The 13,071-nt window shown below is 41.2% G+C and overlaps 1 protein-coding gene and 2 pseudogenes across 1 annotated transcript; all 3 read right to left on the bottom strand.

The window, feature by feature from the left end:
- LOC115734061 overlaps nt 1-13,071 on the bottom strand; it is a 227,610-nt pseudogene that overhangs the window by 47,271 nt on the left and 167,268 nt on the right.
- Nucleotides 7,477-9,472, bottom strand: LOC125316428 (annotated as a pseudogene).
- On the bottom strand, nt 10,394-12,266 carry LOC125314670 (1-aminocyclopropane-1-carboxylate oxidase homolog 1-like). Its single transcript, XM_048277531.1, has 3 exons — nt 11,950-12,266; nt 11,012-11,432; nt 10,394-10,543 (listed from the first exon to the last, which is right to left on the bottom strand). The coding sequence occupies exons 1-3, from the start codon at nt 12,264-12,266 to the stop codon at nt 10,394-10,396; spliced, it is 888 nt and encodes a 295-aa protein (XP_048133488.1).

The following is a 13,071-nucleotide window of genomic DNA, read 5'->3' on the forward strand; positions in this document are numbered from 1 at the left end:
TTTATCGCCGGATCCTTGAAAGCACACGTTGACGATTCCTTCAAGAAGAATAGGGATGGAAGATGTTTTTTCGATTCCGTCACATGTCTAAATCTCGTGCATTCTAGTCTTCACATGAACCAAGGTGATTAATTAACCCATGTAAATAGCGAGAAAAGTGCCAAAAAAAAAATTTTAAATTCATTGTATTGGTGTTAATTTAGTCCTATATTTTTTTCTAGTGGTAATTCAATCTTAAATTTTGCGTTGATACTAGTTCAGTCCTAAATCTTTTATTAGTGCTAATTCTGTCATAAACCTTTTGTATTTGTGCCAATTCGGTCTTGAACCTTTTGTATTTATGCCAATTGAGTCAATTCGATGAAATTTGGGCAAAAATTGCTGATGTGGACGTCGGTTGTCCTAAGTAACATAACTGGTGCTAACGTGAATATTTTTTTTAATATTATTTAATTATCTTTAAATATTATGAATATTTTTTCTTTTTGTTCTTCTTTTTCTTTTCACTCGCTTCTTTTTGTTGGGGGCTGACAAGGGCCGACGACCCTTGCCGATCACTAGGCGAGGCTCGCGGGCCTTTGCTGTGGCCGGGGACCATCAATAAAAAAAATGCAAGAAAAGAAAAAGAAGAAAAAACCAAAAACTTATTAATACTATATTAAATTATTGCAATAATATTAAAAAAAAATATCCACGTCGGCGTCGGCCGTACAACGGTCACTTAGGACAATCGATGTCCACGTCAGCAATTTCCGGTCAAAATTGGATGGATTGATTCAATTGGCACAAATGCAAAAATTTAGGACTGAATTGGATTAATGCAAAATGATTAGTACTGAATTGGCATCAATAAAAGGTTTAGGATGCACCAATAAAGGTTTTAGGACACACCAATGCAATAAGTTCATGATTTTTTTGACAGTTTTCCTGTTAATAGCTCATAAACATTTGCTTCGTCAATGGAGCATTCTATCTTGTGAAATGAAGCGCGATGAAAATACAGGGAGTTAATTGATTATATAAATGTATCAATTAAAAACCATAAGTAATTGATCGATTTCCTAACAAGAGAAACTCCAAATTTATTTCCTTCGTTCCTTACAAAAGGTTTCTTTTTTTCACTTTTATGCAGAAACGTGGTTGATGCACTTATATTTGGAAGAGCTCACAACTTAATAACTAAATTACATGGTGACTAATTAACGGTATAACAATGCCAAAACTGGAACCCTAAAATAAGAAAGATCATGCAACATGTTCTTGTTTGGGGACTTGATTGCATTTCTTGTAGGTTTTAGGACTTAATTGCACTTTCGTGGCAGATTTATCGAATCAAGACTTTGGCTCTCCATGCCTCCGGGTTGGGCTGAACCCGACCCAAATAATCTTGTTTGTCAGCAATCAACGCAAAACGTGGTGGCTTTGGCATCAGCTTCTGTCTCTGTATTCAGTTCGTCATAAAGGTTAACAAGATGTGTAGTATTCTGAAGCTATGACTTGTGAACAGTGCGTGTGAGAGAGAATTCCATTAGGGATGAAATTTGTGCACATCTGGATTGAGCAAAGTGGGTTGTAGTCCTTTGTTTAACACTGCATGTGAACTCTGTGCGTCTTCAACAGCTTTTGCAATCAAGAACACACCCCTACTAGTTTTGTGTCACGGAAAGGTGGAGCCGTGAGATAAGCATCGTATCATGACATTTCCTCACTTTTTTTCCTGTAAGAAGATGAATTTTGTCTAAGATTCTATATATTTGGTGAGTTGAATACGACTCGTTTCCTTTCCTGCCTGATGGAGAATCGGGAGCTGTTTGTGTGGGTTTCTTGATCAAAAAACGCAAAGCATATTCACCACCACCTCTTTTTCTTGGTCGAATGATTATGGCCGAGAAGGCAGACATTGCATTTTCCAAAAGTATGTCCCTTCGTGAAAAATGGCATCTCAAAGGCACAGAAAAGCTTCTTCAAATAGAGACATGCTATGTTCTTCTATTAATGCAAACTCGTCACGTTACGGTGATTCGATCCTCAAGGCAGACTTTGTCATTGTCTCTTAAATAGTGTATTTGAACACTAGCTTACATGGATTTTTCACATATTGAAGCCCATCATTCTAACTTGCAACCTCTTGTTTTTATTTTTATTTTTTTTGGTCGAAGCAACTTCTTGTTAACGAGCTTACTTGTTCATGAAGTTGCAACCTTTCTTCTGAAGTGGTCATCACGCTATTAATTTGGAGTGCAATCCACGAAAATTGTTTGAAAGAAAATATTGCTAGGCGTGTTCTGACTGGTTAAGCATTCCTTTTTACTGCGGCAAGCGTTGTTCTTAGGGATCCCTGACATTGGCTGAGATGCTTGAATTCATCGTATGGACTGGTTTCAGAATGGGATCCATGTTGGTAGCAGCAGAAAGTTCCTGGACTCTTACGATGTCCAAGCACAAGCGACATGTTACATAAATTCTTGAAAGGTAAAAATTGATCAGATTAAGGTATCCAAAAAACGATCAGCTCATCGTTAAGTAATTTCTTCACCTTCCCTTTCTTTTTTTGCTGACAGAAGTAGAACAGGTGTAAATCCTCCAGTGCAGTGAAATTTAACTTCGGCGTTTCTATTGAGATATACACGGTATAGAAGATTCTTGGGTTTCCTTCCTCTTTTGCCACGGGAATGGAGCGTTTCGTATGCATTCAAGGAAGGGAAATGCTTTTCTGATAGTACTGTCAGAGATAGTACAATCTCAATCGTAGATCCACACACCATCTCTATGTATTTTGTATAAAGCACTCATTGATTGGAAAATCGTGTGGTTAGAAATAACTGACAGTATTATTAGACTGTCATGCTAGCAGCTCTCTTCGAGGAAAATAATTGAGCCAAAAGTTTGGATACCCTTATCATCGAAAAAAGAAATTTATCTTATCCTGCTGTAGAGGTCCAAATATAAAAACTCATTCTCAACGACCATAGAGTAAGAATTCAACTTGGCTTAGGATAGTCACAGAAATAGAAACCCTGTTAATGCGTACGTTTTCATGGTTATTAGATAAACGGATAATAGCGAAACTTGGAAAAGATAAAGTCCCTTGGGATGCAAATGTTTCGTGGAAAATCAATAAAAATGATCGTTCATTCAATTTACATGAATGAATGGATGAAAAATATATTTTTGGTCAACGAATAACAAATAAAGTTCGAGCTTTTCGGGTCTATCCTCTCTTTTCTCATTTAGTCCCTCTTTTTGGGGACCCCAAGAGTCTTTCACACTGCATAAAATTTGTGCATGCTCATCTTTTTATTTGTAAATTCCCTTTCCATTGGGCAGAATTCGATTTGGTCACTAGTTGCCGATTTTTCGTAGTCTACTTGTGTAGGGTTGGATCTATTTCGGATGTGGTTGCATTTTGCCACCTCTATATTCGGGGAGAGCAGTTATTATGTTTTGCGAGTTCGCATCTACCATTCATGTAAGTCCCGAGGGAGGCGGCGTTGATGGTAGGAAAAGGCGCAAAGAAGAGACAGAACATCTTGCAACGGGGACATTGCAGAATTGAATGGGGAAGAATGACATGGACCGGTTGTTCCGTGTCTTGAATGGACAAATTCTCCCATACTCGTATAATCATGGAGGGAAATTTGTGGTATCATCATTGTAAGTGAGCAACGTAGAAGGGAAGAAGCAACTATGCCGTGTAAGTGGTGTTAGGGCGGTTTGTGCTAGTAGCTACAAGTTAGATAGAATATACTCTTAGAAGCTCTAAATACGAGGTTAGCCTCCCATGTACAAATTAGTTGGGAGTTGATGCTACTCTCTGATGAGGTCTTGGCAAGTCGAACCAGCTATAATGCCTAAAGTAATCTGGTCTCGCTTGATATAACGGATGCCCAAGTTAAGTTGGGCATGGTATAATTCGATACAGGCAAGTTATTTGCCTAAGTGTTCTAAGGAACAACTAAGAGAAAGGAAGGTTGGCCTGGCTTGGCTTGCCAAGAGCCTCACACGCTAATTCCACGTCCATAAAAGTGTTGGCCAATGACACTAACATAATGGTTTTTGGGTGACTATGATAATTAAACTACAAAATCTTAAAAGAGTGGATCTAACAACAATCTTTAATTAATTATTATTTATTTTGTGGTCCACAGTAAACTATTATATAATCAATTCTATTTAGTAATCATACTGCAATTGTCATCTTATTATACTTATCAAAACAAATTGGTTGACTCACTTAAATGGATTCTTTTCCTAATTATTATTTTTTTCTCTGCCACAGTTGTTTCGGAATAACTATTTGTGTATTTCTTTGTGAGTGTAGTCCCGAAAGATCTCAATAATATTAGTGCTTAATAATCGTACTTGGCAATGTCTTGTTCATATATATATATATATATATATGTAATGTCTAAGTGTGTAGATATAATTAAGAGGGAAAATTTCAAATAAGGACATTAAATGCTCTCGTTTTTTCAAATAAAGGGCATATAGTGGACTTTATTTTAAAGAAAGACGTGTCCTCATTGTTTCAAAGAAGCACTTGATCGAAGGGCATTTTCATCCTTTACTTTTTTTATTTTTTTATTTTATTTTTTCTCTTTTTCGTTTTCCTCTCTCCTCTCCGGCCATCGTCACCAATGAGGGAGCGTGGCGAGGGCAACCCAGGCTGAGGTCGGTGAGGGCAACTTGCCCCCGTTGGCGAAGTGTTATGCAGTCTAAGTTAAGCTCACTCTGTCTTCCTCCTCTGAGTTCTTCGTCTTGCGCATCCCTAATTTGGTTAACAACTTTAGATCAACTGCATACAAGTTAGAAAATCCATCTGCAGGGGGGCAAAGTTAAAGGAGACCCATCCATCTCTTTCATATGTAGTTCCTCTCTCTCTCTCTCTCAGGTTCGAGACAGAGCCAAAAAACAGAGCCCAGATGAGAAGGCCTCCTACTTAATCTTCTTCGGCTACTTCTGGGTCTGATCCTAATGATCGGTTGGAGCAAAAACCGAGGACTAAACGTGCCCGAAGAGCTTGAGATGCGGACAAACCTCCAAACGGCGATCGGCCACTCAAACGAGGGAATCCGGCGACCTCTCCGCCGATAGGAAATAGAAAAAATAAGAAAAAAAAACATAAAAAGAAAAGAAAAGAAAAGAACAGAGAAAGAGAGGAAAAAGGGAAAAAATAAAAAAGTAAATGACTAGAGTGCTGTTGATTAGGTCTTTCTTTAAAATAATGAGGATATTTTGGACCTTTATTTGAAAATTTCCCTAATTATGAGTTGTTTATCATCCAAATAAAAGGTATATGATATTTTCTTAGATTAATGATATTACAAGTACGTAAATTTTTTCTTAAAATGCAATTTGGTAACTAAGCTTCTTCTTATAGCGAGGGCTTACAAAGCCCTCGCAACCGCCGCCCCATCACCATCGGAAATAGCTGGCGAGGGTGGAAGTTTGTCGGTGGGGCTTGCTGATCGTAGGGGAGGGCTCGACCTCTCAAATTTGGGCAAGGTTGAGCCTCGTTGTGTCGGCCTCTTCGACTCTAATGAGGGCGAGGTCAAGCCTCATGTCGCCCAGCGATGGCCCGGCCCCATCGACCCTAGTGAGGGCCTCGCCTGCGATTGGTAAGGGTCGCTTGGCATTAGCCGGGGCTCACCGATCCTCGCCGACCATCCCCCACCCTCGCCAGCCGAGCCCCATCAACCTTAGCAAGGTCTTGCCTGCGATTGAGATCTTGCGACGAGCCACGGAGGATTAAGTTAATAATAAAAAAAATGACACGTAAAATTTTGGGAAAAATTCATTGAAGTTGACGCTCAAATAATCATATTTCAAAAAACTTGATACTTAAATGATCAAAAAAGCATTTGATATCAAAGTAATTGTCGTACACAAATTTTATCATTTTTGGTGCCCTTCTACCTATACGTTCTAAGTACCTCAATTTTTTCATTCAATACTACATCGTAAATTTTCAAAATTGATAGGAGTCCGCAACGTGCCAAGCCATTCCTTTTTTTTTTATTTTAATTTTTTTTAAAATTTTTTAATTTCTTAGCTTATTTTTTAAATTAAATTAAAGTTTTTAAAAATAATTTATCTTTTAAAAAAATCAATCCACATCGACTCCAGGTGCCAACCTTAACCAAAAAAAGAAAAGAAAAGAAAAAGACAGAAAATATCAACAATAATTCAAAACTCAAAACATAAAAAAAAAATTGCCACGTCGGTCCCGCTTGATGTCAACATTAGCGGTCTAGCCAAAGTTGAACAGATAGACCGAATTGGCACAAATATACAAAAGATTAAGATTCAATTAGCAAAATATATATAAATATAAATTGACACAATTATAATAGGTTTACGACTATTTTTGTCATTTCCTCCCGTCTTTGATTCATCAAAAGCCTTTAGCACTTCTGTTTACTTTCATTTGCTTCATTTCTGCCGAGTACTTCCATTTTTCTCCCTTAGGGAAAACAGTGCGACGTTTCCAATTAAATGTGGGAGAAACTGAACGATAAAGGTCGTGCCGTATGGAGAGGAAAGGGTAACAATTATACATGTTACATCCCCACGAAAGTGAATGGAATTCCAGAACAAGGCCAATAAGCGACGGGCGATTTTGGCATAGCAAGTTCGTCTGACTTTGAAGATGTGAGTTTGGCTTTTTCTACGCGTCGCCTGCCAAACGCCGGTGTATTGGGAAGGGCATCTATGAAGCGAACGGCTTCAAATGACAGGAAGCGATGAAGTTGAAGAAGCAATCGGAAAATTGCAAACAGCCTCATCATCTTTGACCACACAAGCTATGAGTTGGAACTTGTTATCCAATTTTTAGAAATATCTGGCACAATAGACATTGATCCATTTTCTATAGAAATATAGAGGTTGCATTTGGTTCGGCTTTGGAAATGAGTTCGGGGAAAATGCGAAGACCCTTAGCCTGAGGGGCTTTGAAAAAATGCGAATTGTGTTTAATAAAATATTCGTTGTAAAGTAATCATGAGTTAAGTAGTAAAAAAATTGTAAAGAACTTTTGGCTGTAATTTTTATTTTTGTATTAAAAAAATCAAACCCTCCGGCGAAAGGCTCGGACCGCCGCCGGCCGAGGTCGAAGGAAGTGTTTTGAGTTTAGATCAGCCTCGAGATAAGCAAAGGAAATCAGGCCATAAAATCGACCGGTGCCCGTTGGGAGCAAAGGACGCCGTTTAGTGGCGTTGGATGATAAAATAGCCTAAGATTGCATGGACAACATTTTGGAAAGATTGAGAATAGGTACTGAAAAGACGTTAATCAGACATTTATCGTAACCAAGTCTCCGGTTCGGAGGAAGTGAAGTGTCCTTCCGCGCTTCACTTGGCTCCTAGCCGGCCCAAAATAAATTAGTGGTGACTCTTTGGTTTGATACGAAATTAATTAAATCAATTTGCTTCTTCAATTAAGAAGTTTATAGCGACATAGGCTAAAAATGGTCCAGTGGTAGCATGAAAAATGAATCTTTTCTCATACACAATCAGTACATTGCCACAGAAACATGGTCACAACACGGCGAGCAAACTGGAATTCCAAAATTCGCATGCACGATACTAATTCGTTCCCGAATGATTCTGCATCTCTTCCATAGAAAAAAAAACATAAGAGTTCATAGCTTAAAGTGTCTGAGAGTGGAAGTTCCATCAAGGCCATGTTCCTTGAAGTAGACAAGGTAGTCCCTCACTGTGGTTTCTTTGTAGATTGGCGGATTGTCCTCGGACAAGAGCTCCCTAATCGGCCCGAAAAGCTTCGACGACGGCTGGAAGCTTGTGCTGAAAAAGCACGCCACTGATATTCTTGGGCCCACCGGGTTTGCCACCACTCTGTGCTCCACGCTTTTGAACCTATCGTTCGTTATGAGCTGAAAGGAAGAAAAAAGAGGGACATACATCATCAGCATCCGCCCCATTCTCATGGCGCTGGCGAAGAGCAACAAATCCCCCAGTCAGAATGTATCTCCCCAGATCCCCCATGACATCGCCTATGTTTTTCACATCAATTTCCGAACGCAGACTGTGCACTTGTAATGCTCGGTCAATACCCTTCGAAACCAACTTCAGGTGCGACTTTCCCCAAGGACAACCGACGTGGCGGCGTCGTTGATCCGAGAGGTTGCTTCCAAATTATCAGATGTTTTGCCTAGTATAGCCAAATATAAGAAACATGGTTGAATCAAATAAAACAGTAACAGGACTTGCCTGTAGAAGGTCGCCAACATTGACCACCAGAGCTCCAGGGACAGGAGGGACATCGACCCAGCGATCGTCGTGAAGGACCTGGAGGCCTCCGATGTGGTCTTGCAGGAGCACCGTGAGGAAGTTGTTGTCGGAGTGCTTGCTCGTCCCCATCATCAGCTCGGGCTGCGGGCATGCTGAATAGTAGTGGCATATGACCACTAGGCCCTCGGCACAGTCCATCCCCTGGAGGCAGTCCGGCCTCAGCCCGAGAGACTCAGACAAGAGCTCGAACAGCAGCACGCCTAAGCTCATCACTTGCTTGGAGTAGTCTATCAGAATGTCCCTGCAATTTTAGTCATGAAAGTCATTAAGATTAGATCCAACTTATAAATTATAATCTTATTGTGATTTTTTTTGGTTCTTTCAGGTTCAATAAAATTGAATTATATAAAACGAAAAATATAGAACAAAAGTCACCTCAAAGGTGAAAAGGTTATTTTGTCTTTGTGGGAAAACAACATATTTTAACGTCGCAGGTGAAAATGGCATGGTTGCCTCCGGACCGAAGGCCTCGCCTGGTCACACGCTCACATACCTGCAAACCTCCGGCAGCTCCTCCGGCGACGGCGGGCTCGGCGCCATGTAGCTAAAGGAAGTGTCTCTCCGGTTCGCCACCGATGCCGTGTATGTGTCGAAATTGCTGTTGTACATCACCTTCCTCGTTATGTCGCGCGTGTAGAACACCTTCTTTGCCTCATCGTCTTGCTCGTAGAACCTCCTCACCCCCTCCTTCATCTCCTCCATCACGGTCGCCGGAACCCCGTGATTGACCACCTGGAAGAACCCAGCGTCTCCAACGCGCGTCGCATCCTCTCTATCGCCTCCTTCCTCTTGGCCTGGTCTCGTTCGATTCCGCCTAGGTCGATGATCGGGACGCTGAGATTCTCGGAGCTGCTGCCCGATTCGGAGCTCTTTTCGGACGTCTCTCGCGGTCGGATGAAGATTCGGGGGATTTCGGTGATTCCGGCGTCGACGAGGCCTTTGACGCCGGCTTTCGAGTCGTCGAACGCTTTCGGCTCGCTCGCTCCGTCGTAGGTCCGCTCGCCGCAGTCGGAGGCCAAATTGATGGTAGTCATTGTTCCTCTCTCTTTTTCTCTCTCTCTACTGCAATTCAATGTCACTGTGAATGTGAATTTTTGTGAGTTAGGAGTATGAATTGAATGTTGTGGAGACGTAGCAACTTCTTTATAGCTGAGAGATGGAGAGAAGAGAAAAGTGATATCACATTGGGAGGATTTGACTTTGGAATAATGAGGCCCATAACAATGGAGGGAGAAATTCATACTTTATGAGCTACCCACTTGCTGGGAAAATGACAATGCCGTTTAATAATGGCTGATTCTTTGGGGGACCAGGCGGCTAGTACACAAGTTTTGCAATTTATGGAAAAGAAATCTGTTAGGATAGAGTTGAACATCGACGGATGATAGGACGATCTGATGTTGTTGTAGCCCTTGGATCAATCATTGCATCATCCTAATGCGTTGCTAACTCAATTCGATCAATTAAGTTTTAGTTTTAGATATCGTCGAGTCGTAATGGAAACCTCTTGTTTCATAGAAAATCGAAGTGTAAATAGATTTTTGCTTTGCGGTTGATTCTGGTTATTGTCATAGAGCGAGTTGAAGGCCCGCAAGAATTCCGCTTTTTATCCTTGCTGGCAATATACAAAGTGAAATTTGAAGTTGAACCAAACAGAAATGTTGCCGAAAGTGCAATTTTTTCTCATGGTAGATTAGTGTTTTAACCGTCATACGAATATTCAAGACAGTTTCACGGATAGCATCTTTCTTTCCATTTAAGAGCGGTATGTGTTAATCTTCCTCTCCCTCTGTTTTGTGTTCTCTTTTAAGTTCTGCTTTTGTTTGAGAAGGACCTCAGTTTTTGAGAGTTGTTTTGCTGCTATCAAATGAAGCAATATAAGCGTTAGTTACCAAACAGTGAAGAAAGGCAATCCTGTTCGTTGGTAGTTTTACATCGATGAACCCACGGACTGACTTTTATTTTCAAATTCAAACTTGAAGAAAACCATGTAAAAAGTCGCCCGTGCGCTAACACCATGAAGAGAAATCCCACACCATGAATATCCTTCGCCCATTATCTCTTTATCTTCCCGTTTACAAAGTCTACAGCTTGAAATCGGGAAGGGCGTAAGTTCCATATACGCCTTTGGAAATGTAATTTGCTGTGTAGTTTGGAAGTGTAGTCTCCTTGTAAATCGGTGGGTTGTCTGCTGATGTTAATTCCTTGATGGGTCCATACGGCCTCGATGATGGCTGAGGAGTGTGGCCAAAAAAGCACGCCACTGACACTCTTGGGCCTCTCTTGTTTGCCATAACTCGGTCTTGTGAAAAGTGCTAGGACCCTCATTGACCGCTCCTGTGAAAAGTGCTGCGCATACATCTCTCTCGTTTAGACAATTTTGAACCTGTCAATGTGCGGCTAGCATGGTACAACCAAGTTTGGATTAGTCAAATAGCTCTGTTACTATACTTGATGCACAAGGCATTTGGGAATGGTAAATGCAGATTCCTCCTACCAAAGAAAAGTGCAGATTATGAAGACATTATGTTATTGCTACGGGGAAGATGCCATAGTAAATTCTCAAGAGCTCTTTAACTAGCTTAGCATATGAAAAAGTGCAGCAATATGGGCGAGAAGAGGATCGCAGTGTGTCGGCCAATCGAAACACAGTTTCGGAGAAGTTTGGAAATGAACAGTGATATCCGGCCAAAGCTACTTACCCGCAGAAGATCTCCGATGTTGATAACTTGTGCTCCAAGAATTGGAGGAACGTGGATCCGCTGGTTCTCATGAAGCACTTGAAGTCCTCCAATTTGATCTTGGAGGAGAATCGTGAGGAAGTCTTTGTCTGATTGCTTTGTCACACCCAGGGTCAACTTGGGTTGGGGGCATGGCGGACAGAAGTTGCACATGATCAAGTCTCTCTTTCCACACTCCATCTCCATCAATTGATTTGAGCGGTGTCCTAGAGCTTCTGATAAGAGCTCAAACGGACAAGAGCCCGGTTTCGTCACATGCTTTGAGTACTCCATCAGCATTTCTCCGCCAAAAATTTTCGAAGCATCGTAAAACTGAAATAGAGCTGCCTTAAAAGTATGGTTGGATGGATTCCCGCAGAACAACATAAAGTGTGTTGCTATTCTGTATCAATTCGAGGGCAAACGCTTGGTGCTGCTATTGCTAAAACGCAAATAAAGGAAAATCGGGTTCAATGTCAATTTAGAAGTGAAACTAATCAATCATTGAGGATCACTTTACCGATCCATTTCGTTGATTAAGACTCAATGCAAGCTTATCTGCCATGATGTGCAGTGGAACCTAGGTGAGAAACGTCATATGCATTCGGCGGCAGCAATTGCTTTACCCGATCGAACGAAGGACGGGGCACTTTCATTTCCCGAGTTTTCAACCCCTATTCCCACCGTTTTAATGGAAAGGTACTTGAATAACTCAAGTTTCATACACTTGCTAGTTTCGCCCCTGATTAAAGGAGGAAAAAAAAGGCTATTTAGTATTATACACTGAAAAGCTGTTACCTTGCACCAATGTGAACTACTTCAATTCTTCCGCGAACTATCTTTAGTGATTCACTTTGCGAATTTGTTCATGAATTTTACCTTTCTGAAAGGTGAAAGCGCAAGAGAAGCCATTGGCTCACCCGAAAGCTTCGGGCAACTCTTCGGGCTGGGGAGGCTCTGGTCCCATGGAGCAAAATATACTGTCCCTCCAATCCGCAGTTACCGAATTAGAAAGGGCCGCGTTGCTGTTGTATATGACCCTCTTCGTAAAATCTCCGGTGTAGAATCCTTTCTTGGCCTCGGTCTCCTGTTCGAACAACCTGCGTGACCCCTCTCCTCTATCACCTCCTCCAAGAGGCTCTCGGGGACCCCATGGTCGATCACCCGGAAGAACCCCATTTTTCCAGTGCTTGCCCAATATTCCGCACCGGCTCGTGGCGACGGGCAGGGCCCACATTCATGCACCCTAGGTCGATCACCGGGATGTCTAAGCGATCCTTGCCGCAGGCCACGCTATTGGGCGGCCGGATGAAAATCCGGGGCTTTGGCAATCGCAGCATCCACGAGGCCTTTGACCCCGGCCTCCATATCATCGAACGCTCTAAATTCCTTTGCTCGCTCATGTTCGGGATCCGCACCGGTGACCATTGTGTGTCTTGCTACCGGGTATTACCGTACTTAAGCGAGTTGGGTCTTGATGAAGTTCACTTTACGTGGTTATTTAGTGAGGATATTGGATGTCCGTCATTGTTGATTTAGAGAAGAAGCCAAACACGAGGGACATGAAGGTTGTCGACAAATGAGTTTTCCTTTAAGTGGAAGTTGCCTCAAGATTTATGTCAAACAAACACTCGAAGTTGCAACATATAAGAATTCCTTGTCTCTCGACTATGACAGCATTTGTCGCCAAATCCGTGAAAGCACTTGTTAATGATCATATAAATGTATTAATTAAAAACCATAAGTAATTAATTAATTTCCTATCAAGAGAAAACCCAAAATTATTTCCTTCATTCCTTACAAGAGAGTTCTATTTTCTACTTTTATGCAGAAACGTGATTGGTGCACTCTATATCGGAAGAGCTCATAAATTAATAACTAATTATATAGTGACTAACAATGCCAAAACTGGAATCCTATATGTGAAAGATTATGCAACATATTCCTATTTTCCTCATATAAGTAAACCCTTGATAAAAAGAATTATAAACGCAACAATCTAATCAGTCAGCCCTATGTTAACTATCATAAAATTAAAGCAA

This window comes from Rhodamnia argentea, chromosome 1 (assembly GCF_020921035.1).
Source record: "Rhodamnia argentea isolate NSW1041297 chromosome 1, ASM2092103v1, whole genome shotgun sequence".
Lineage (NCBI taxonomy): Eukaryota > Viridiplantae > Streptophyta > Magnoliopsida > Myrtales > Myrtaceae > Rhodamnia > Rhodamnia argentea.